This window comes from Phacochoerus africanus, chromosome 4, assembly GCF_016906955.1.
Source record: "Phacochoerus africanus isolate WHEZ1 chromosome 4, ROS_Pafr_v1, whole genome shotgun sequence".
Taxonomy (NCBI): Eukaryota; Metazoa; Chordata; class Mammalia; order Artiodactyla; family Suidae; genus Phacochoerus; species Phacochoerus africanus.
The window spans coordinates 98,036,988-98,064,196 of NC_062547.1; the positions used below are offsets into that span (position 1 = coordinate 98,036,988).

The window sequence follows — 27,209 nt, forward strand, 5'->3', positions numbered from 1 at the left end:
TGTTGTCTTTGAGATGACTACTCTTATAAACTTAGATTTTGAGTTCAGCTCTTGGCGTGGCACTGTATACATTACAAAGCTGTAAAAACAGTATGGGGAACGTTGAACCACTTCCTCAATGAGCTCAGCTAGTACTGGTAACGGAAAAATCAGCATTGTCATAAGTTCCTTAGTAAAGGTACTTGGAAGTTACAAAGAGAGTGATCATCTATCTTGGCAGATGGGGTACAGTTTAGAAATCACAATAAAAGTGATGCCTAATTTGGATTCTGAAGAATTAATAGGTTCTTCTCAGGTATCTAAGAGCATAGTGGAATAACAAATCAGTGACTTCACACCCATGACCATAAAGATGTGGTCCCCATCACTCTGGCAAGGGGAAAAAATGAAATCATGAAGGGTGTTTTTCCTTTCTGTCTCCTTGTCCCTCAAAGAACAAATAACCCAGTCCTTTCAGGTAGGAACGCTCATGCTTACCAATAAAGGCAGGAATATCAGGAACTCTTGTCTACTCTTGGTTGGAAAAGGATTTGCTCACTTGATGTTTGAGAAATTTAGTGATATGTAGTAGCTTCTGTCCAGTGAAAAACAGATACTGAAGAATAATCTTGCTTCTATTATAGATAGATATTCTTGTGTTTATTTCCTTAATTGTTGGTCAAAAGATAAAGAAATGTTGGTGTAGATGTAAAAGTGAGGTTAATTTTAACTCATGATGTTAATTATTGTGGTTAAAATTCAGTGACCCTTGAAGTTGTTTGGGACCTTACCTAGACATTGAGTAGAAAATATTTTGGTGATTATGCCTTTTAGTAAAAATAATGGGTTATGCTGTTCAAAGTGCAAATATGTTTGAAATAGGATTTTGATACTACTTTAAATTCTTCATAGGTTCATCCTTATTTTGTGAATGTTAGTAACTGGAACTAAAGAACACGTTATACCATGCGTGTCATTTAAGCAGTTTATTTTCAAAGATATATTTTCATACTTGGATCTTTTTTTCTAGATAACTATTGAAGGAAAAAAACAACCACTAAGTATTGAAAGTCGAAGTCTTTTCTATGAGATTCTCTGTGCTCTTGTCAACCCAAAACGCAAGGACACTAAGGGTTTCAGTCACTTTACTGAAGTGACTGAGAATTTTGCTTTTTCTCTACTGACTGATGTTACCTGTGGCTCTCCTGGTGAAAAGTAAGTATCTTTTAATATAATAGTGGTGCCTTAGATGTATTCCTTCACAGTTTACAAAGTAATATGCAATGCAGATTGACCTAGGTGATGTAACTAAGGATTATACATTCATTCAATGCATTGTACCTAATGGGCAAGTTAAGTTAATTATTTGAAGAAAACATAGAAATTGTATCAAGAAAAATTAATTTATACCGTCAATAGTATATTCCTCTTGGTTTGAAGTGTCCTTTAAAAATATAAAAAGTCTTATTGCTTACTCTTATTTATGTAAGGAGTAGAAGGTATAAGATAACATTCTAAAATTAAAAAAGGAAAGTGATTCCAACTTTACAGATTTTTTTGTGTGCTGTTAATTATGCTTCTCCCTGGAATTTTGGTTCAGTTTCATCCATTCGAAGGAAGTTCACTGAAAGTTGCTGAACTTCAGACTAGTTGTTTCATGGCTGAAATTTCATGGCAGAAAGCAAGCAAGAGGAAAAGGAAAAAATAAAATATAGCTCATGTTCATTATTAACTATGTGATTAATTTTGTAACTATGTGTTAATATTCTCCAGAAGTCTTGGTGTTTTAAATTACATTTATAAGATAAATTGGATCACTGTAATACAAAGATCTCAACATGTTTTAATTCTCTTTGATTAATAAATGGCTGATGATAGGAGTTACCGTTGTGGCGCAGTGGTTAACTAATCTGACTAGGAACCAAGAGGTTGTAGATTCGATCCCTGGCCTTGATCAGTAGGTTAAGAATCTGGTGTTGCCTTGAGCTGTGGTGTAGGTTGCAGACTCGGCTCAGATCCCACATTGCTGTGGCTGTCGCATAGGCTGGTGGCTACAGCTCTGACTTGACCCCTAGCCTGGGAACCTCCATATGCCGCAGGAGTGGCCCCAGAAAAGGCAAAAAGACCAAAAAAAAAAAAAAAAAAGGCTGATGATAGAACATGACTAGAAATTAAAAACTCCCACCCCCCAATTTTAAAAGGGTAACATGTGTTATTTATAAAACAGTGACTATTCTTTAATGGGACATGTCTGATTAAAAGTGTTGTTCAGTGAAGCCAAATAGTTCATAGCTTTGCATGGTCCTAATCCTTTCTGTTTGTTTTTCCATATTTCTGCAAGATCACTAGGATATCGAGATAGTCTTAGATTAACCCATCTATCCTGCTGTGAATGTTGGTTTCCATAGCCTGTGCCCTCAAAGTCCTGGTGAGAACGCAAGAGAGTATAAATGCACAAAAGAAATGACCTTTTCTGTCCTGTTGCCTAAAGTATTTCCAGGGCCTAGAACAGTGTCTGGTCATGGTAGATGGTATGGTATGATGAGTGAATAAAATGAATGAATGTATCAGTGCATTTTGTGCCACATGCATCCTCTTTGTAGACTTACCTTTTCATCTGAGATTTTTAGGAAGAGGAAAAAGCATGTATAATGTCAGTCAGGCAAGAAGAGCATGGTGTATCTGGGAAGATCATCACCCTTTAAAGATTGAATATAGAATAAGTTAGGTTGTGTGTGTGAATCAGACAGACTTTTAGAGCCATATGTGAGGACAGTATTAAAGACTAAAGAATAAGGTAAATCAAGAAATAAGGGATTTCCCGTCTTGGCTCAGTGCAAACGAATCTGACTAGCATCCATGAGGATACAGGGCCAATCCCTGGCCTTGCTAAGTGGGTTAAGGATCCAGTGTTGCCTTGAGCTCTGTGGTGTAGGTCGTAGACATGGCTTAAATTTGATATTGCTGTGGCTCTGGCATAGGCCAGTGGCTATAGCTTTGACTCGCTCCGTAGCCTGGGATCCTCCCTGTGCTGCAGGTGTAGCCCTAAAAAGACAAAAAAAAAAAAAAGGAAATAGGAAGACTACAAAGGGGATAATTATTTAAGTAAGAGAAGATGCAGGTTGAAATTGAGGCAGGGACATGAGGAGGATGGTATCTTGAAATAATTAGGTAATAGAATTAACATATGGGGGCAAGTTGAAAATAGAAAATAGGAGAGTGCTCAAGACTAGTTTTTATTTTTTACTCAGAAAACTCTATAGATGTTGACCATTCTCATAGGCATTATTTATACATTGTCTTAAGCAGTATTCAGAGGTATCTATTGAGAAAGAAGGGTTTGGGAATAGAGATATTAAGGAGAAAGATGATGTCTAGAACAGTCATTTGAAAGCCAAGCAAAAACAATGTCAGGTGGATTAGTCTGACTGGGTTGGTCACTGTGGATTTGCAGTGATGCCAGTCTGCATGTTAAGGTGTATTCTCTCCCCCCACCCCACATAAGCCTGGGTATAAAGCAGATTTGGGGATCGATGAAAGTGAAGTCATTGGGAGGGCATGGATAGAGGAGATTAAAGTATCAGGGAGAATGTAGTCCTTGTCAGGTAAGAGGGGCCAGGAGTTTGACACACTTGTGTCATGTCTGGATAGAGTCACTGTACATGTTGTATTGGTCTCTGAATGCCAGTGTGATGGGGACTACAATGGAGCTGATGGGCTCAACATCAGAAGATGTCAGAGGGATGGGAAGGGGGTAGGTAGGGTCCCTGGTCTCAGCAACATCATACCTGGTCAGGGGATGGGGAGATCTGCAGCAGCAGCTTTTAGCTCAGAGTCACCAGTGAAGGTGTGGAAGGCTAGGTGGGGAGATAAAGAGATGAGTTTTTGATAAAACTGTTGAGTAGGTGTGGGTGGCCTGTGTATGTTGAGGTATTTTAATAGGAGTCTGGTCACAGGGGTCTAGAGCCTGGACGATGGCTGGATTAAAGATAGATATTTAAAAGTACTGATTCAAATGTGGTAGAGTTAAATGTTTTTTTGGACAGTGTATAGTTAAGGGAAAAAAAGCCCTTTCCCTTTCCTTCTCTTTCTTAAATCTTCCTTTTAAAATTCTCAGCTTTATTTCCCAGGTTAGGGGTCTTTTTATCCACGATATAATTATGTATACTCAGCATCTCTTGTGGCCCATGTAACTTTTAAAGTTTAATACATAACTTTTTTTTAATGTCCTAATATTCTCCATATTTTTTCAGGTCGGTTTTATATCTGATTCATCTTTGTGTCTCTTCATTGTAAACCTGATGGGTCCAGAGAAAAAAAATGTATAGGTTTTTTGGAGGACTGGTTAAAGTCTTATAGAACCCCAGCATACCCCAGGCAAGGATTCTGAGTTAGTAAGAATGGGATGTAATCTAGAAACCTCTATTTTTAAACATCCTTCAAAGTGATTTCAAAACACAATGAGGTTCGGAAGCAGTTTCACCAAGCACAGGATCTTGTGCCTAAGAAATGTTCAAAAAAGAATTGTTAAATGAATAAAGATTGCTGTTCAGAGCTGTTTCTTTTTTATCAGTCACATGATTAAATTCAAAATGCTCTGATGGGTTTGAAAGGGATGAGGTAAACTCAATGAAAACATGTCTTAGATGTATAAAGTTTATGATATCCTTGAATATAAATTGGAGAGTTTCAGCTTAGTAATACATTCTTCCCTCAAACTTTTCCAGCAGTGCTGATGTAGCTCACACAGAAAAGGGCATTTTTAGCCACTGAGTCTTTCTGATATCATGGCTTTCAAAAACCCATGTTTAGGTTATAAGTGGGATCAGGCAAGAGGATGCAGAAAATTTCTGTGCGAAAAAATCATAACAACCATAAAAGAACCGAAAGTACATTCATTTTCCTTACTGATTCTGGGTAGGTAGTGTCATGGTTATACATAAAGAACAAAGCCCTAGTGTGATGAATCTTAACAGATGTAAGTAAGCATACAAATGCAAACATGTACCATTTTAGCAGAATCTTTGCTTTTCTGTCATAGAAGCAAAACCATCCTTGACAGTTGCCCATATTTGTCCATTCTGGCTCTTCACTGGTATCCTCAGCAAATCAATGGGCACAAGTTTGAAGGAAAAGAAGGTGATTATATTCGAGTTCCAGAGAGGTTATTGGATGTTCCAGAGGCAGACGTAATGTCTGAGAAAAGTACGTGTGAACTAGTGCAATTTACAGAGTATAGCAGCCAGCAGTGGTTTATAAATGGAAACAATCTTCATGCCCTGAAAAATAAGGTAATCTCTCATTTGAAGAATTACATGGTTGGAATCTGATATTTTCCTTAGGAGACAGAGTCCTCAGAATACTTTGCTTGATCAGATTTGTGGTAAGTGCTTCACAGGGTGAGCTAATTATGAAACATGTCCCATCTTTATGAGCTATTATTGAATGTTTAGTCTCAAAAATAGTTGAAAATATTTCCTTTGTGTTATATTAAGCAATATATATATATATATGATATATATTTTTTCTCTCTTTTATATGTGTATATATGAGATATATCTACTCTATATAAATGTGGCGAAGTGGAAAAAACATAGCTTTCACTAATGCTGTATCGTATTGTATATCCCACTATGATTGAAGTCTGATGACAAAAGTGATTACAGTCAGCTGGAGTCTGCTCATAACTGAAGTGGAGGTAGAATGTTTGCAGTGGAAAAACCATCCATGCACTCTGCATTCATAAGGAAGCTAACTGTTAATAGTGATAGTAAGCAAGTGACTAGCATGACTAGAAAAATGAAGGAAAGTTAAGAATGGGAGATTCAGCCATGACATTAATTTGAAAATATTAAATTTTCTATTCTTTCTGGCATTACAGGTATTATCATTGAGTGTGAAAGGTCAGAGTTCACAAGCCCTGACCAACAACAATGAGGTTCTGTACAGGATTTATGCTGCCGAGCCTAGAATTGTTCCCCAGACGTCTTTGTGTCTCCTTTGGAATCAGGCTGCTGCGAGGTACTTGTTAATAATTCTTTAAAATCCAAATTTGGTCCTTCCCCATTCCAGTACCATTGAGCCCAGTTTTTTGTAGGTGAGATTTTAGACTGGAGATTAACCTCTACAATAAATGAGGTAAAGCAGCATAGGAAATGGGCTAGCGTTGTACAGGTGGCAGATGCAGCCAAACAATTTAAACATGTGTTTAACACATTATTTACCCTTTTATTATTACTCTATCATGGGACTTAATGTGAGTTCTGCTCAATTCAGATAACCTTCCTATGGTTATTAGTTAATTTACTGAGCAGGGAAGGACTCTTGCTGTCTGACTTGTGGTTCAGGACTTGATGCTCCATGTTCAGAGAGATTAGTAGGGATTTATAATTCTAGTCCACATATGACGTGGGTACATTTTGGGATTAAAGCCACGCATGGGAATGGGAAGAAGAGAGCCATCCTATCTTTGAATCTCCACGACCCAAGACCTCATGTTTCTGAGCACTTAGCTCATTCGGAGCTCCATCAGGGCTGTGGGTCATGCATGGCTGGCTTAGAGGGCTTAGGGTTCACATCGGTCACTAGATTATGTTTATTGCTGATTTTCAGTCAAACAAACTAGAATTCTGAAAAGGTTCAACAGATTAGTTGGGTAACCAGCTATCTTCCAAATACCACAATTCTGTGTAGTCTCTTTGTGAAAAAATAAATTTCTATTGAAATTTCTAATGTCTGAGGACAGATCTTAACCTAATATATAGATACTCTACGCTCCTCAATGTATAATTAGTAATGAATGTGCCAAGCTGGACTCTGCCGTTGGGGTTAAGAAGACTTATAACCTTGGAAAATTAAAGGGATCAAGAGGCTAGAAGGGAAGGGGCTCAACTGGGGAAAGCTCAGAAGTTCTGGCACGTGACACTGTATTTGCTATTATCACAACAAAGTTTTTGTGCAAGAACTCAAACCTTATAGAAGGAAACACCTGGAGGAACCTTGGGAAACATTTATACAATATAACTGGCTCAAAATCCAAAAACAATGAGGAAGGAAACTTAGAAAAGCACATAAGTAATTTATGGGGTTCAAAATACAGGAGTTGTGAAAAATGAGGAAGGGCGGACACCACACACTGGATGGCTCTTTTAAACTTCTGATGTCTTTGAATGCTAGGAAGGCGTGCCTGCTATTGAATACCTGGGATGTGTTTGTTTTAGGTTAGGTAGGACTGGTACTACTCTTTTGAGACGACTAACTTTGGTATTGGGAATGCTCTTGCTGTTTGGTTAGTATTTAGGCTGCTTCTTAAGATGTTTGTGGGATCTGATGTGTCATGTCTTGGACAAGATGTTCCCTCTAGTGTTTCTTCTTGAAAATGCAGTCTGCCTAAATCTCAAGTACAGAACACTTAGGTTCAGTAAGATATTTTTTCTTTACAAGCCTTAAGTACTGATGACAGAGGAGTAGTGACGATTGTGTTTTTGCCCTAGCTGGTTGTCTGACAGTCAGTTTTGCAAAGTGGTTGAGGACACTTCAGACTACGTGGAATGTGCCTGTTCATACACGTCCCTATATGCGGTCTACGCCCAGACTGACAATTTGTCTTCATACAATGAAGCTTTTTTCTGTTCTGGATTTATATGTATCTCAGGTGAGTTATAGTATTTTTGAATCAATAATTTGCAATATTTATGATCTGCTTTCCTATAGTTCTTTTATATATGCAAGATGCAGGCCTACTGTAATTCATTAGCATTGGGAGAAAATAAACTTTCCCATGGTCTTATTCATTAATTCATACAACAGTTATTTATGGAGGACCAACTTTGGACTGAGGATAAGGAGCAAGACATAGTTCCCACTTATCAGTAATAGAAAGTACAGTGTGGAATAGAAGCTAGACAGTAAGAAAGGGTTTAGTTGATAGTATTGTGATTTAGAAGGCAGGTTCTGCAATAGAATGCCAGGATTGTGTGAGGTAATATAAACAAAGCATTGCATATTTTCATTAGAAAAATAAACCTCCTCTGTGGGTTGATTTGTTTTATGTAATCTAGAAGCTCTGAATATGCTCAACCACCATGTTAAAAAATAAATTGTCTTTTACATCTAGGTCCCATTTCTGGCAGGATTAGGAACTTGTATTATATTAATGTCTGTCAAACTATTTACCTATAACTTAACTTGGAAGAATTGTAGAATTATTCTCATTTGCTGACTTGATTTTATGGTTGGGAGTCTGAGAGTTCCTTAACCTATATTTCTGTCCCACCCTCACACATTCTGTGTCCTGAGTCCTCTCTTGTAGCCTCACTGCTGCTTCTGGGGAACAACATGCTATACAAAGAACTGGGTACCAAGTAACTCTGGAGCCAAACTGCCTGGTTCAAATCCTCGTCCTGCCACTGGGGACCTGGGGCAAACACCTCAGTTTCCCCATCCACCATATATGATTTTAAATTGTGTTGACAGTGTGGTAGATATGTTAATCCAGACATTCCTCTTTAATGATGTTTTGTGTATAGATGTGATTATCATCAAATTGATGTCTTTCACTTGGTGTGCAAATAATCTTTATTAGAAAAATTTTGTGGAGGTAGAAGCATAGAATTAATTATTTTTCTTGTCCTGGTTGTTAAAATATTTCCATTAAAATTTGATTTTCTAAAGTTAAACATTTTCCTTAATGCATTTTAATCCTGAACCTAACTTAGATTCAATAGCAAAAGTTAATGTTTTCTTATCCTTAATAACCTCTTCCATAAGAATGAGTTTGTTGCTTAGTAGATTCTTCTAGGTACGTATGGTTCCAAAATCAGATGGAGACGTCCTATTTCACTTTGATGCAATCTATTTACAGAAATTTCATAGACTGATGAAATAAAACCAAATATAAAATGCTGAAATAAAATCTAGGTATCACTTTATATATTTTCATAAAGACATAAATATAAGTGCTGATATGACCCACAAAATTCCCTTGCTTATTCTAAATACTGAACATCAAAACAGAGAGTAAAAACCATATGATCCTCTCAATAGACATGGAAAAAGCCTTTGACAAAATCCAACACCCATTTCTGATAAAAACCCTTCAGAAAGTGGGCATAATGGGAACCTACCTCAACGTGATAAAGGCCATATACGACAAACCCACAGCAAACATCATTCTCAATGGTGAAAAGCTAAAAGAATTCCCGCTGAGATCAGGAACAAGGCAAGGATGTCTGCTCTCGCCACTACTCTTCAATATAGTTCTGGAAGTCCTAGCCACAGCAATCAGAGAAGTAAAAGAAATAAAAGGAATCCAAATTGGAAAGGAAGAAGTAAAACTATCGCTATTTGCAGATGACATGATACTATACCTAGAGAATCCTAAAGACTCTACCAGAAAACTGTTAGAGCATATCCACGAATTTGGCAAAGTTGCAGGATACAAAATCAATACACAGAAATCGATAGCATTTCTACATACTAACAATGAAAAAGCAGAAAAGGAAATTAGGGAAGCAATCCCGTTTAGCATCGCATCCAAAAGAATAAAATACCTAAGAGTAAACCTACCTAAAGAAACAAAAGACCTGTACTCTGAAAACTACAAGCCACTGATGAAAGAAATCAAAGATGACACAAATAGATGGAAAGATATACCATGCTCGTGGATCGGAAGAGTTAATATTATCAAAATGACTATACTTCCCAAGGCAATCTACAGATTCAATGCAATCCATATCAAATTACCAAGGACCTTTTTCACAGAACTTGAACAAAATATTTTAAAGTTTTTTTGGAAGTGCAAAAGACCCAGAATAGCCAAAGACATCCTGAAAAAGAAAAGTGGAGCTGGAGGAATCAGGCTCCCAGTCTTCAGACTATACTACAAAGCAGCAGTCATCAAAACTGCATGGTACTGGCACAAAGACAGACATATAGATCAGTGGAATAGGATAGAAAGCCCAGAATTAAACCCATGCACTTACAGCCAACTAATCTATGACAAAGGAAGCAAGACTATACAATGGAGAAAGGACAGCTTGTTCAATAAGTGGTGCTGGGAAAACTGGACAGCCACATGTAAAAGAATGATATTAGACCACTCCAACACCATACACAAAAATAAACTCCAAGTGGATTAAAGACCTTGATATAAGACCAGACACTGTCAAACTCCTAGAGGAAAACATAGGCCAAACACTCTCTGACATAAACGACAGCAACATCTTCTCAGATCCACCTATCAGAGTATTGACAATAAAAAGAAAAATAAACAAATGGGACCTACTCAAACTTCAACGTTTCTGCACAGCAAAGGAGACCCTAAACAAAACGAAAAGACAACCCACAGAATGGGAGAAAATCTTTGCAAATGAATCGACTGACAAGGGATTAACCTCCAAAATTTATAAACAGCTTCTTCAGCTCCATACCAAAAAAACAAACAACCCCATCAAAAAATGGGCGGAAGATCTAAACAGACAGTTCTCCAAAGAAGACATACAGATGGCCAAGAAACACATGAAAAGTTGTTCAGCGTCACTCATTATTAGAGAAATGCAAATCAAAACCACTCTGAGCTACCACCTTACACCAGCCAGAATGGCCATCATCCAAAAGTCTACAAACAATAAGTGCTAGAGAGGGTGTGGAGAAAATGGAACCCTAGTACACTGTTGGTGCGATTGTCAATTGGTGCAACCACTGTGGAAAGCAGTATGGAGATTCCTCAGAAAACTAAACATAGAACTACCATGTGATCCAGCAATCCCACTCCTGGGCATCTATCCAGAGAAAACCATGACTCGCAAAGACGCATGTACTCTGATGTTCATTGCAGCACTATTTGCAATAGCCAAGACATGGAAACAACCTAAATGTCCATCGACAGAGGAGTGGATCCAGAAGATGAGGTACATATACACAATGGAATATTACTCAGCTATCAAAAAGAACAAAATACCAGCATTTTTAGCAACATGGATGGACCTAGAAACTATCATGCTTGGTGAAGTCAGCCATACAATGAGACACCAACATCCAATGTTTTCACTGACATGTGGAATCTGAAAAAAGGACAGATGGAACTTCTTTGCGGAACAGATGCTGACTCACAGACATTGAAAAACTTATGGTCTCTGGAGGAGACAGTTTTGGGGGTGGGGGGATGTGCTTAGGCTGTGGGATGGAAATCCTGTGAAATCAGATTGTTATGATCATTATACAACTACAGATGTGGTAAATTCATTTGAGTAATAAAAAAATGAAAAAAAAAACTAATGAGAAAATGTTATCTTGGTATTTTCTAGACTAGCAGGACTACAATATATTTCCTGAAAGAATTGTTAACAAATATATATATTTTTGCAACTCACTCTTGAAAAGAATGCAGAGATTTGCTCATGTATTTGAGAATCAACACACAAATATTACCTACCTTTATTACTTAGAGAAGATACTGAGTTTTTTTCCTGTTTGTCCATGACATATTGTGACATGGGTAGCACATTCTGTGGATCAGGAGATGTAAAGTCCTCTCTGTGTTCAGTTTCAGCTTCTGGGGAGAATGGCATTCTATCTCTCTGAAGGTCCCCAGGAGCTAAAGAGACTTTTTTGTTTCTTACATACATATTTTAATTTAGATCAGGCTACCCCACATAGCCCTCTGAATTTGGAAGCAGTCTGACTCTTATGAAATGAGGTAACAAATAATTAGACAGGAATTAAACCTATTTATTTATTTATTCACCTGTTTTTTATTTTTAATTGAATTGTATATAGTTAATTTAAAATCTTGAGATAGTTTCAGGTATACAGCAAAGTGATTCAGTGTTTTTTTTATATATATATGTATATCTATGTATTATACTCATTTAATTTTTCAGATTCTTTTTTTTATATTTTTTCTATTTTAGTTGATTTACAGTGTTCTGTCAATTTCTGATGTACAGCAAAGTGACCCAGTCATACATATATATGTATATATATATACACACACATTCTTTCTCTTACATTATCCTCCATCATGTTACATCACAAGTGACTAGATATAGTTTGCTGTGACGTACAGCAGGATCTCATTGCTTATCCACTCCAAATACAATAGTTTGATCTACTAACCCCAAATGCCCAATCCATTCCCCTCCCTCCCCCTCCCCCTTGGCAAGCACAAGTCTGTTCTCCAAGTTCATAGGTTTGTTTCTTTTCTGTAGATAGGTTCATTCTGGGTAGATCACAGTGAATATGTTCCAATTCTAGTAGTTTACAGTGCTGCTTACTATACTAGACCAGAACAACTACAGTGATCCAAGTGTGTAAAATAGGCATCTAGGCCAAAAAGTTTAGTAATTCTCAATTTAAAAAGGTAAAAGATTAGGGGACATACCTGTGACTTTTAAAATCGTAAACCAGTTTATCAAATTCCAAGAAATTAAGCCAAGGTTATCCCTTGAAGCTAAAAAAGTTAAAAAGAGAGGACAAGTAAATAACTGTACACATCAGTATAAAAACAGTTTGAAGGGATGACTGCAGGTGATAAAGATGCCAGAGAGCTCAGTCTCATTCTGACATGGCATAGGAATGGTGGATCTCTCCTGCTGTGTACATAAAGGCATATGGAACTCACCTCAGCGGTGACTTGGAAGAACTACAACTTAGAATGACTTTGGACAATAATGCTGTAATTTTGTAGTTTACTTATTAAGGGTCCTAAGCATAGTTTGAGGTGCTATTACTATTTGGAGGATAATGTTGAAGAGACATATTCTGCTTCTCATGACTTGGGTTGATGTTGGTCTATCAAGGTGGACATTGGATTGGAACCATCTTGATTTTGTCTTTGAATACAAATCGTATGGCCTTATGAACTTAACGAGACTTGTAACATTCCATAATCCATTTCAGTTTTAACATCAGTTTGTGAACTAGGTCATGTTTCATGAATTTGTAGGTGAGTCTTCTTTTTGAAGTGCTTCTAAGCTGAGATTAGAGATAGACCGTGGACCTCACATTTGTTTCATTTCTTCTTTTTGTTCTCCTATGGTAAAGAAATCTTTTAACACCTTAGTCAAACTAAAGCTTTCCCTTTCAAATGGCTCATATTTTTATTTGCTCTACAGATTACTAAGTGTGTAAATGCCAACACAGTATCATTGTTTACTGTAAGTAACAGGAAATAATTATCTGTAAATTGCTAAATAATAAGATTAAGGATAAATAAATCAAAATCATTTGAAGCACGGTTATTCTTTTGTTCAGGTTTTTCAGACCGCAAGAATATTCTAGTTGCACCTTTTATATTTTACAGGCTGATATTCAAATTGCTTTTCCAGAAAAAAAACCTTTATCATTTTAAATTATTTTTAAAGATGGTATATTTTCTAAATTTCTGTGTCAAATTCTTCCAAAGATATTAAATTCATATTCATAGTAATCATTATCCTAAGACAGTTATTTTAATTATGAGGATGGCATATCAGAACAGTTTCAGTCTATCAAATGGGGAGTTATTTACAGGAAGAATAGGAAAAAAAAATGTGTAAGAACTTAAAAAAAAAAGAAAAAAACAGTTTGAAGGCATGACTGCAGGTGATAAAGATGCCAGAGAGCTCAGTCTCATTCTGACATGGCATAGGAATGGTGGATCTCTCCAGCTATGTCCATAAAGGCATATTGTTTAAGGTGACCCTGGATGCAGGTAACATAAGACAAGTCAAATATCTTAAGTAAACAGATTTAGTTCCAGGGTTGATTAACTCAGCACCTCAATGGCATCATCAGAGGCCCAGGCTCGTCTCATTTTTCTCCTTTGCTCTCCTCAGAGGTTTTATTTTATTTTCTTCACCTTTCCCCTATATAGTCTTGAGCTGGCTGCAGCAGCTCTAAGCATCCCACAGCTATGTCCAGGCTTGCCAGGGGAAAGGCACTTATTTGGATCCTGTTTTAAGAGCAATGAAAACTTTCCTGAAAACCACCATACATTTTTCCCGCACATCTCTTTGACCAGAATTGTATTCTGTGGCCTTTCATAAACAGTCTCTGTCTGGGAAAAGATACAGCCGAAACAATGGGAGAGCAGTGAGAAACTGTCTTTTGAACATTGTGTCTCCATTGCCTGTCACAGCCCCTGACATATAGTAGTTTTCCAATAGTTCTTTGTTAAATTAATAAACAAATGTATGGTGTTGGTCTGACATCCTCCAATAATGAGATGTATAGCTGGTTAAGTCAAGTTCATACTTTGACGTCCCAGACCATCTCATTTTAGCCATTTTTAATGAAAATTATTTTGAGAGATAACATAGTCTCACTTGCTTACACAACACTCCCCAGTCGATCTTTCTTTGATGGTGGAAATGTTCTATACTCTTCTTCAGTATGGTGGCTTCTTGCCGCATCTGGTTAATGAGCCCTTAAAATATGGCTGGTATGATTGGGGTCTGGATTTTTAATTCCATTTGATTTGAATTAATTGAAATTTAAATAGTCATGCGTGGTTAGTGACATTGTACTGAACATCACAGGTTACCTGGAGGCTGGTTTTCTGGCCACCTCGCCCTCTGGAGTAAATCCTTCCCTCTAATACACAGAACTTGTGTACTATAAGATGTCTCATTCTGACTTGTGTTTAACGTAGAAAACTTTTGTTTCCCTGTGTTTAGCTTGTTACTAGCTGTAATCAAGAGGCATTGTGCTGAGCAGAGAGTTGCAAAAATGTGGGAATCAATACAGATGAGCAAAAAGTAGAAAAGGTGACATTTACAGGTAGCATTATGTGGAAGAAGAGAAACAAACCTAAGCTAACAAGTGCATAACTGATTTAATAATGTAGAGATCAGAGTTCCTGTGTGGCTTAGTGAATTAAGAGCCTAATGTAGTATCCATGAGGATGGAGGTTCAGTCTCTGGCCTTGCCCAGTGGGTTAAGGATCCGGCATTGCCATAACTGGCTCAGATCCAGTGTTGCTGTGGCTCTGGCGTAGCTCTCACCTGCAGTTCTGATTTGATCCCTACCCCTGGAACTTCTATATGCTGCAGGTTTAGCTGTGAAAAGAAAAAACATTAATAATAATGTTGGGATCATTTGGTTTTTAGATTTATCTGCGGAAAAGACAAAGATACATGGATGGAACAATCTATAAAAATTTATAAATATTTTAAAGAAATTTTCACGGGATCAAATATTATTATTATGCTTGTAGATGGATAAACTTTAGTAATTTGGAAAGTATATCCCACTCTTAAGGGATGCCAACAATAGAGTTGATTACTGGATATGTATATTCACATAGAGGCATTACATATGCGTATACACCTATAAACATTCACATGTTATATAGATGAAAAGATCTTCAGTCCACTTTGATAACAGCAAAAGAATCTAACTGTCCTTTAGAGTTTTTCTCATCTGAATCAAAGATTATCAATATTATGATCTTATTAAGGGTAACTTATCTTCCCTCTTACTGTCTAATCATATAGAAAAGTCATTTTGTTAGTAAACTAGTTAATTGCTTTTTTCCATTTGAATCTGTAATGTACATAGTGCTAGGGAAAAAAGTAAGCAAAATTTTTCTACATAATTGCCAAGGAATTAATTTTTAAAAAACTGTTTAGAATATACCTTTAGGTAATGCCTGGAATTTTATACTTTATTAAAAAAATTTTTATTTATAATTTTATACCATGCGATTAATATATGAAGAGAATTTAAACCAAAAAAAATTACAATTTTTTTTTAAAAACCGACTAGTAAATTTAAATTATGTATGCTTGCTAAATACAGCTACTCAATATCAGATAAGAAAATACAAGATAAACTTGGTAGATGGTGTCTAGGAACTTGGTAACTGCAATATTTATTACTTTAGATCTAAGGTATTCAGTATCTTTCCCAAGTCCAGTTGAGGTTATGGTATGGCCTGCTTGAGAGTTTTAGTCCCATTCTTTTTCTCTAAATAAAAAAATGTATCTAGATAACCATCATACATTATTGTTATAGACTAACAGAATCGAGCCCATTTTCTTGCCACTGGCTTTGAATCCTGGACTGCCACCAGGTGTCATGCTAACATTTTAATTGAAACTTAACAGACTTAATTAAATATTCCTGATCTGATCAAGTTTAAATGTACTCAATTTATGTCATGACATGGAAGTATAATGGAGGATTACCAAGGTAGGGGAAAAAGGCTATGAATAAGCTCTTCTTGTGAATTAGAAAAAAACAGTTGACTCATGAGTATTTTTCCTTTGCCTCAAACACTAATCCCCTTGCCTCACAGTTACCATCCCATGGCAGTAAACTTAGAGCAATGCACATGTTTGTGATTATGTGGCCTGTGATGAAATAAGTCAAGGCCCTGCTCTTAAGTCAGTATATCTCACAGACACACACACACACACGCATGCACGCACGCACGCACGCACACACACACTCCCCCTCCCCACTCAACTTAAACCTTCAGTTTGGGGTGGCTTTGACCATCATAGGAAATCCAAAGGGTACATTAGTGAGTTTGGAGCAACAGCTTCAGTAGTTTATAAGCTACCTAACTAAAGCTGCAGTTCCTGGCTATACTGTGTACCTGTGTGGGTGGATTTTGGAGGCAGCCCCAGGACCTGCACACCTGTCTTAGAACACTCTATGGCAGCCTTCCTAAGAAAGGATTACTCCAGGTTTCTTGGCCAAATTTCTAGGCTGAAAACCTTGACTAATGCAAAGCCTCACTTCCTGTGTGGAAATCTGTCTTTGTTCTTCAAACCTAAACATAATGAAAGCTTTTCCCAGATGGACTTATGGAAGGCATTTCTGTCCTGACAACTAGTCACAGACCCCATGTGGGCATTTGAAAGATGCCTGGTTCACTTGGGCCAACATGTGGTGTACTTGAGAAGTTTGTCCCATAGCTTCAGAAAAGATAATGAAGAAACAAAATGTTAAATAAATGTAGTGTCTCTTGTTTGTCAGGAAGGTGTCAATAAATGAGATAATACATGCAAAGTACAGGGTAAAGCAGCATACACCAGCCAGTTGTTTTGTTTTGATAATTCTTAGATAATAGAACCCTGTGTAAGGATGAGAGCAGAATAAAGGCTTAAATGATAAAGCAAAGGGGTTACTTTATGCAGCACATTTAAATTTTAAAAGGTAGGAAATATTTTAAAAATATGTATACACTAAAACTTTAAAGAAATTAATGCATATTGCAAATAAAAGATTAATGGCTTAGTGCTGAGATTCAAGTCTTCCTCTTCAAGTAGTGTAGGTAGGTGAATTCAAGTAGATGTAAAGAAAATAAGAATACATTTTTCTATACCATTTAAAAATGTAGATGTTTAGGTTAAAAAGCATCTCAAGGGGAAAGAACACATTTTGTTCTTGGCTTTGGCACCCAGAGCATGAGGTTGCCTTTAAAATTCATAATTACCACTGTTGTAATTACATAACTATTCCTGGTAGATAAAAAGGGGTAATTTCCAAACCTGAGTTTTGGTAGCATCATTCACAATTTTATGTCCGAAAAACCCTATTCATCTCCCTAACATCTCTGTTTAGCCAAGCTGCCGGCTCTTGGAAAATTAGATTGAATTTGATTCTTTTAAACAGTAAAATGTGTCTAATGGAAACAGAAAACCAAAAGCTTAACAGAATTATTAATCTACTTAATTTGTGCCTTCTTTTTAGGAGGGCATTGAACAAGTAGATATTTGAAATTTAAAGTTACCCTTTGGGTTTCATTGATAAGTGCGATGATTCTATGTGTCTGGTAAAGTGGAGGAGATTAAAATTGCAATGTGACAGTTTCCAGAGGTGCTGTGCTCTGCAGCAGAGGCCGGCTTCAGGCCTTACATGCTTACTTTTTCCACAGATTTTCACTGTGCTCCTGCCTGTTCCTGGATTGTAAAACCACATATGGGCTTTTTTGTTCCTGCAGGTCTCTGTCTGGCTGTGCTTTCCCACATCTTCTGTGCCAGGTATTCCATGTTTGCGGCTAAACTTCTGACTCACATGATGGCAGCCAGCTTAGGTACCCAGGTAGGAGAGCTCTGGGATTTCCTACTTTCATGAGATGTTTGTGTTTTTTCCTCTGTGATCCTTGAACTGAATGTGTAAGTAAAGTTTAATTTCAGCTCAGTTGAAATAAGCTTGTTTAATTTTGAGGTGGAAGAGGATGGGGAAGGAGAGCAGTTAAGAGGAAAGCTGAGTATCAGATCTAAAAAGTATATTTCGTGAACTTTTTTCTACAGAAAATACCTTAATATTACCACTTATAAGAAAATGGCTGCTTCTTACCATGAAGCATCCTATTATCAACACATCTATGTGAAATATATTACTAATATGTGTATGTATATATTAAGATTTTTTATTTAATCTGTTTAAATAAAATATATTGTTACAGATCCTTTATATGAGGGGCATTAAAATAACACATACTTTAAGATCTCTGGATAATGTTTTGTTTCAGTTAATATTACAGAACACAGTTTGGTTGAACAATCTTTTTTGAAGAATTGTGTCTATGGCAGAAGAAATAGTGTGAAAAATATTGAGTCATTCATTAGCATGCACTTTAAAGCATTCAGTTTAAAGCCCAGAAGGCAGATCAAAAGATGAAATCAACTGCCCTTTATGTCTATAACGTACTCACAGTCTAGGTAAATAGATGTACATAAAAATCACTCTAATGCTGTGTGGTAAGTGGATAAGGGTAAACATAGACTGTGAATAAAATGAGGACGTATTTTTTTCTGTGAAAGTCAAGGAAGTCTTCATGGACGAGGTGATATGTAGGGTGGCACTTGAATGAGAAGTTCATGCAGGTTGTTGATTAAGAATGAGAGAGGCATAAGATGTCTATACAAGCAAACAGGAAAAATCACTTTACATAAATGTGTTGTGCTGTACACTTGTGCACATTTTAGCTTGCTAACAGCATTTTATTGAACTCCAAATAGAACTTTTTAAAAATAATACTAGTGGAGGCACTAGTATAATGGGATGGAAAATCATCTGTGACGTTGGACTTTCTCTTGCCTTTTTTGGTCCCAGGAGTGAAAATGACATGTGTAGATCTTATAACTCTGTTTTTTAGGGAACAATTAAGTGCTGAATTCTAAGTAGAAGATCTCAGATTGTGCTTTTCAAGTACCTATAACTATGAGAGGTAACAGCTGTTACCAAAGAGGGCTTACACTGAGTTTGACAAGGCTATTTATATTGCCTTGGTAACTATCTTCACTGTCTGATCTTGCCTTTGCTTCTTGTATTTAAGATCGTAGAAAACCCGCCTTCCATAATTAGAGTTTACTTGGCTGTATTCACCACCCACTCTGGTGATTTTTTGGCAGCAGAGTTTGTACAAGTCTTAATTATAGAACCATAGAATTACAGACAACTCTTCAGTGTCCTAGCAGACAAATTTGCTCATGTCTAGGGATGTGAAAAAAAGACTCAGAATTTATATCTTGGGACTTCTGATTCACATTGCACTTAACATTAATTTTGGAGAAAATGGTTAGTCAAATCCATGTTTTTCAGTATATTTTTAGAATAAATGAAGCAGTGTGGCATGAAAAATCCTATAAGGTATGACTTGGGACATGAAATAACAAACAATAACTTCCATAGATTATTTTTGGCAGGAAGAATTGTTGATAGGTTGTTGACAAAAAGTACTGTTTCCTCAATATTTTACCTATCTGCTTGGATTTTTAAATATTTTCTAAGTTAAAGAGAATATTTTTTTTCCCTTAAAATTGTTTGGCAAAGTGTTTTTAAAATTCTTAGACTCTCCAAAAAAAGAAATGAAGCTGCCCACGGGACCCTGGGCCCACCCTTTCATTTCTGAATTTAAAAATCATGTTTATATCTCCAGTTACAAAATCTTGCCAGTTCATCTTGGATCTCTCATCTGGGATCCTTTCATCAACACTGAGTTTGTTTCCTCTCGAGAAGCCTTAAAAAATAGTTTGGCCTGTAGTTTTTTGGCTAGGAGCATGACATTTCTCTAGCTGACCTCAAGCGTTTGAGTTGTGAATACTCTGTGGACAGATCTGCCAAGACCATTTGGTTTCAAATCTCTATTACTGACCTAGAACTAAGCTGAGTGACTTTCGTGGGAAAGGGAAGAATGGAAATGTGATGGTCTCTGACTTCCTTTCCAGGCCATGTGTCAGTGAGGGAGGCCGTGATCATCAGGAAAGTGTGCTAGGCTTTGTCTATAGCTAGAAATATGTATTGTATCTAATATTCTTGCTTTAAAAGGCAAAAGATCCTGCTTTAATCTGGAATTTATGTCATTCAAGCATCTTTGAGAACCATTGACCATAAACTACCAGCAGGTGGCAGTAAAGATTTTTGGGTTTTTTTTTTTGTTTTTTTCAAAACCAGTTTTTTAGTCTCTAGCAAAGATGGAGTTCAGTAGAAAACTTGAGATGTTTCCACAGTGCTCCTGTCACTGGGCTAGAAAGTATTCTTCTTCAGCTTAGCAAGTATGCATTTGTGATTTTCTACCTTTCTGTTTTTATCTACTTTCTTCAGAATTGAACTGAGTCTGTCAGGCTCCGAAAGAAAGCTTGTGTATCACTGGTTTGGAATAGATCTTTCTATCATTTATCATTTGTAGTTAAATTCAGGGGTATAACATTTTCATGATATTTATGTTGTTATAAGCTTTAAAAAGTGTGTTGTTATAGAAAATATGCTTATTGAAATGCCTCAGAGGTTTTGAGATAAGATCTGTGTTTTCAGTATTGTTTATATTTTTTAAGTATGTAATTTTCTTCAGTGCCAAGTTAATGTTTCTCACTTATCTAAAAGAAAATGATTAAATGGCAAGAAATTGTGAGCCCATTATCTTCAAGTATGAAGTGAAAAACAGCAAACAAATTTTCATGGCATTGGGTGATATTTCTCAGAAAAACATCTAATTATATCTTTGGAATTTTTATCTTAGAATCACATTACCAACCCATGTGTGCCCTGATAAGGTTGGTAAACAACTAGGACAAAGGACAAGTTTGCAGTTCAGGGTTCTCAGTTCTGGGGTTCTGTCTGGAAAAGCAACTCTCCAAATCTTAAAAAAAAAAGAACAGAAATTTCTTCATAGAAAATGTTATGATAAGACACAACTGCATTTACTCTGATTAGTAAACTTAACCTGAGGAAAATGTTTGGGGTTTTTTCCTCTTTTTTTGTTTGTTTGCATGACTTAAGCACATTTTCTGAAGCTGAAGAGCAAAGTAGTCTAGAAAAAAAAGTATGTAAAAATATCTGAAATGACACTGAATATCTGAGAATTTGAAATACTTAAATATGAATTTTCGGTGGCTGCTGGGTGTGCAGAAGTTTTAGCTTTCATAGGCCTTCTCCTTAAGAAGGGACGAGGAAATTGCCTTAAAATTCAGAGGACTGTTCTCTGGAATTCAGCAAAAGTTGGACAGCCAGTGACTTGTCCAGTTTCCTCATTCTGTAACGTTTTGGGATGTCATTTTGCAATATCCGTTTGTTTCCCAGGTAGGATCCTGCTCAGATACTCCTGCCAATAAATTCTGCTTTAATCTGCAGTTTATATCATTTTAACTCTGAATATCTAGCATCACTGAGACTCAGAATTATTGGCTGCACGTGACTGAAGCCAGAAGCTGTGACCTCTTCAATGCTGATTACTTCTGGCTGCTCCAGGACCTGATTTCTCTCCTGGCAGATGGCACTGTTTTGTTGAGACTGTCAGCTCAAGAAAGTCATTCCGTGTGTAGGGACTAAAAACATATCTAATAGGCAAAGATATATGGATTGAAGCAAAGTAAGATAGAAATCGTGAAATGCTTATTAATCGGAACAGATTTTTCATTAGCTAGAAGTTTTGGTGAATTGCTTCATAAGTAGGGTATCCTTATTTCTGTTTTTGTTAATTAAGGAAAAAGGAATTTAGGAATTTACATACAAGGATCAAAATTGGACCTTGCTTTGAAGGTTGGGAACTTGAGATGCACAAAGTGTCATAATTCAGTACAACATTTATGATTATATTTAGTGCAGATATAAATGGATTGGGAAAGTGTTTCCTAAAGTTGGATATAAGCATCTTGCTAAAATTCATTATGTCTGGTTGGGTTTCTGGGTCCTGCTTGTTGAAAGATTAGGTTAGCTCTGTAATGACCCAAGTACATTTCTGCTTGTCATTGCTACTACTACTGTTGCTGTTGTTAATGTTATTATTATTGTTATTACTAAACCCATAGTATTAACCTATTTTCTTTACTATAAAAATTTTGGTTGAAGAAATTTCATTAATTAAATTTTAGCTTTCATTTAAAGTATCATTGCCTTTAAACCCCTCCTAAATATTTAGTTTTCCTTCCTAAAGGGAAAACTTCTGCTGTTCCCCTCTGGTTTTCTTTTTCCCCCTGGGTTACAATGAAAAGATTCTCAGACAAGGTATGATTGGGAGGACAGAAGAGGCTTTTATTTTGGTCTTTCTCATAGCATTTCACACTTGCAAAACTTATTAGTGTTGTATTTGGACATAAACCATTAGAGAGAAAGTACAGCCAGCTCCCCCCCCAACCCCCACCCAATTCTTTCTTTCCTATGAAGAGCTTGTGAATGTCCCCATTTTAATATCATTGTGTACATAAGGCTTTTATTTTCAGTACAAAACAGTTTTGTGGTATTTAACTGTACCTTTTCTTCATGTAGAGATTGGTGACACATGAATAAAGAGCATTCTGAACACAGGTATGAATAGACTTTTGAGTTAAACTTATTAAACTGTTTGACTATAATTTAGGTGTGCTCATTAATATGGCCAAAGTATTATCACATTCATGACTCTGAATGCCCACAGACCATCCACTAGTATAATTAAAATAAAAAAATTGAACAAACCCTACTTAACACCAAACCTGGATCATTATTATCTACAAACTCACCTGCTTACACCTGATCTACCATATGTACAGTGTTTAGCTCATGCAGTGGAAAATACCAGACAAGATATGCACACATGAATTTTGTAAATAATAGTCTGAAAATGAACCTATTGGTCAGAACTAGGTTGTATGCAGAAGGTCTGCTCCTCTCTGGTATACTAGGTCATTCTGTGTAAGCTGGCAGCTTGAAAAGGCTCTATGGAGTGAATGGAATCTGACTTATTTGTTGAAAGATGGATAAGACTTGAAGAAATAGGATGTGGCATATTCTAGGCAAGGACAAGAACAAGAATAAAGACCTGGAGGATATAGAGACCCTGGGAGTTCCTTTTAGGTAGGGTTTGCACTTGAGCATAGAGAACTAGATAAGCTGACAGCAAGTGAGGTAGTTGTATATTGTCTGAGAAATGGTGGGAGTCACCAATGGAGTTAGTCTAGAAGGGCACAGTATGAAAGGATTGTTCCAAAGGGTTAATCTAGCAATTGGGAATCAAATTTAAAAAAAATGGATTAAAACAGAAGAAAGGCTGGATTTTGGAAGATGAGAGGCAGGGTAGGCAGCTTTTACTGTCAGCTTGTGATGGGTTGTGATCGTGGACAGTGGTAGTGGCAGTGAGAATTCAAAGGAAGGAATAAAAACTAATAAAAAACACTGTTTTGGGCTATGAAAGTCTCACTGTTTCACTTTTCTATTTAAATAAATACAACGGTCTCATTGTACATTTTATTTTACCTAATAGAGGTAATATAATACCTACTAAGCTTTATATGAAGTTGGTACTAGTACTCTTCCTATTTTACAGCTGAGAATACTGAGGCATAAAGAATTTTAAGTTACTTGGTCATGTGGTGATATGTGACAGAACTGTTAATTGAATGCAAGTAGCCTTTAACCACCATGTATACTGACTCATAAATCATGAATTAATGAGGTTTACTCTATCACCAAAGAGGTACATAACCTTTTCTATTCAGTCACTTGACTTGAATAGAGAAGGCCAAAAGTTTTCGTAGATGGAGAGGGATACATGCAGTGTGGGGCATCTGGGGTTTAGATTTCCTTTATGTCACTGAACGGTACTGTAAGTGACTTACATTCATTGCTTAACTCACTTCTTATAACAATCAGATGAAATGGGTACTTTTATCACCTCTATTTTACAGATTGAAAAAATGGGACTAAGAGAAGTGACAGCTGGAAGGTCTCGAACCCATCTGTCTGGCTCCAAAACCTCTGTGTTTTAATTACTCTGCCAGGTGGAATGAGAAAGATCATTAGAAGCAACTTATAGAGTTTCTGAGGCCAAGAAAGGAAAAAAAGATTAGAATCAGTGGGAGATTAACCCCTCAATTTGGCAAGAACAAGGTCACCAGAAACCTTGGAGAGAGATGATGAAAATAAGACATAGGAGGTTAGGGAGTTCAGTGGGTAGAGAGGAAAAGGAAGGCTGTTTCAGACCACACCTGAGAGAAGCTTGGTGTGGAAAGAAGGGGGCTGTGGGAGCACAGGAAGGGGAAACAGCCCTGAGGCCTCTGATAGAAAAGCTTGCTGAAGGGAATCTGGATCCTGGGGCCACGAGCTGCCACCCACTAAAGGGGTGGCTCTCCTTCTCTCCCATTCCACTCCCCTTCAGTGATATTTTTCTTTTCTTGAAATAGAACTTTCTAGAGCAGTTGGATGAAAGGATAATAGGAATAAATAAATTTATCTTTGTCCATGTTTTTATTATGTTTTGATTACTTTGAAATTTTTTGTGTCTAAGCCATGTGACTCTCTGCTTCCGTGCCCACCCTAATCATGTTACATCTAGGAAAAGGTTAAAGCTCTGGTTTGAGCTCTTCTTTTCCCCCATTTCTGGAATCTAAACTTTCTTTGACGACTTTATTTTTTTTTTGGTATTATTATTATTATTGAATTTCATGTGAACTTGCAGTCAGTCATGAAGTTTGTAACTAGTGATTACCAAATAATTTTATAATCCATTCTGCAATCAAAAGTATTACTGTTATTCACAAGTATGAGCTTTGAGGGATTAAGATGATAGTGGTATTTAAAATGGAGGAAGACTTGAATATTGATCCATGTATTGAATTTCAGGAGAAGTAATATATTTTATTTTTGCTTTTTTCTTAAGAACACATTTTCTTTATGCTTCAAATTTTTTATTCTTAAATTCTTTTAATAATAAGATCCAGCTCTTTTTTTTTCAGCAAGTTTTCAAAATTCAGCTCAAGCATAAACTCACTAAATTGAAAATAAGTGAACGCTGAGGATATGAAAATAGTATCATGGTCACACTACTGGGAAATTCAAACTTTCCCGAGTGCTGAAGTAGCAAAGCAACAGAAAGAGTGAGTAATATTCTGAATGAGGCTACAGTGACATTATCATGTTTGCAACATGGCTTTTGTTACTAGGAAAAATTGTGAAGCAAATCCAGGCTTTACCAGAAAATACCAGTTTGGAATCTTCTGTTACAGCCTCAAAAACATAAACTATCCTTGACTTTTAAAAGACTTCTTTTGATCTCCCGAAGTAGGGAAAATCAGCATCTGAGAAAAAAGCTGTTATGAATATTTAATGATAGCGCCAAAGAACTTTAAAAGTAACAAATAGAGAGTGTAGGATGAAGAGTCCCCGTTTTGGAATTAGGACACATGGGGTAATATCCCCGAGTTGCATCCGAAAAATCATTGGAAACAATAATAAGAATGCCTGCTTCGCAGCGTTAAGAGGGTAAGAGTCCTGTTCAAAAAGCTCAAGGCCTGGGGCTCAAACAAGGCCAAAGGTGAGGATGACTCCTCTGCCACAAGCCTGCTAGAGGCCCAGTGGTTTCTGTTCTGAGTAGAATCCTTTGTAATGCCCTCAGGAGAACGGAGACTGCTTTTCTCTTCTGGAGCTTTTCTTAAATCAACAGCGAGGGCAGTAGTGATTTTTTTCAGCCCCACCCTTTTTAAATTATCTGTCTCTATCATGTCTGTTGTCACACCACTCACTATACTGTCCCAGAAAGGCTTTTATGTCGGTCTGCGTTAGCTGTAGACACTATTTGATTTTGCTTTATTTATACTTTCCAATGAGATTTCCCCCATAATCTTGAGTATTTTCTACTTGTTTGTGACTTCATTGTTTGTATTGAATTGTTAGAAACTCAAGAACTGGATAGATGTAGATAGATAGATCAATTGATTGATCAGTCAATCAATCTGTTTATGCCTCTTTGAAAAAGAACTATGTATGTGTGTCTGTGTGTGTATGGTGTGAACTTGTGTATGTGAGTACACTTGAAATTGCGAATAGGCATTTTTTTGTTTTTACATCTGCACCCACAGCATATGGAAGTTCCTGGGCCCAGGATGGAATCTTAGCTGCAGCTGGGACCTACACCACAGCTATAGCATTGCTGGATCCTTAACCCACTGCCCCACAATGGGAACTCCAGGAATAGACTTCTTTTTTTTCTTTTTTTTTAGGGCTGCACATGTGGCATATGGAAGTTCCCAGGCTAAGGATCAAATCAGAGGTATAGCTGCCAGCCTAAACCACAGCTATAGCAACAGCAACGTGGGATCCGAGCTGCATCTGTGACCTACACCACAGCTCACGGTGATGCCGGATCCTTAACCCACTGATCGAGGCCAGGGATCAAACCTGAATCCTCATGGATACTAGTTGGGTTCGTGACCTCTGAGCCACAACAGGAACTCTCAAAATAGATGTATTTTCAACAGAGACACTTTATTGAAATAGTGCTGCTAAGGAGTACCATTAATACTGACCTTTATAATTCCATGTAATCCCTACAACACTCTGTGAGGCCATCAGTACTATTATTGTTGCCTCTGCATTGCGCATGAGAAACCTGAGACTCCAAAAATTTACATCATTTGCCCCAGATCCCACTTGAAGTAAGTCTATCAACTCCAAAGCCCATCTCCCTCTCTACTCTTCTGTGAAAGACACCTCAGAACCTCTCAGTGGTGCCTTTCCCCTCTACTTCCATGGAGCATAACAGCGTGGTCCCTTGCAAACAGTTTTTTTTTTTTTTTTTTAGTAGCCATGGTGAGATAGAATTCACATGCCATACATTTCACCCATTTAAACTGTACCATTTAATGGCTATTAGTATATTTACAGAGTTGTACACTCATTTCCACTCAATTTTATTTTTTGTAGCTTTGTGGAGGTACAGTTAACATTTTGCAACTATACTAATCTTATTAATAGGCCTCACTTTAATCTTTTTAGCTCCTTGACATCTTGCTTTCTTCTGGGGATCTTTTCCATAAGTGGCC

At 36.9% G+C, this 27,209-nt stretch overlaps 1 protein-coding gene across 1 annotated transcript in view; it reads left to right on the forward strand.

Moving 5' to 3' along the window:
• ADGRV1 (adhesion G protein-coupled receptor V1) overlaps positions 1–27,209 on the forward strand; it is a 538,647-nt gene that overhangs the window by 241,327 nt on the left and 270,111 nt on the right. Inside the window, exons 79-83 of the mRNA XM_047778281.1 lie at positions 1,010–1,194; positions 5,021–5,270; positions 5,861–6,000; positions 7,473–7,633; positions 17,912–18,012. Coding sequence (XP_047634237.1) covers positions 1,010–1,194; positions 5,021–5,270; positions 5,861–6,000; positions 7,473–7,633; positions 17,912–18,012 — 837 coding nt within the window. The remainder of the gene's footprint in view (positions 1–1,009; positions 1,195–5,020; positions 5,271–5,860; positions 6,001–7,472; positions 7,634–17,911; positions 18,013–27,209) is intronic.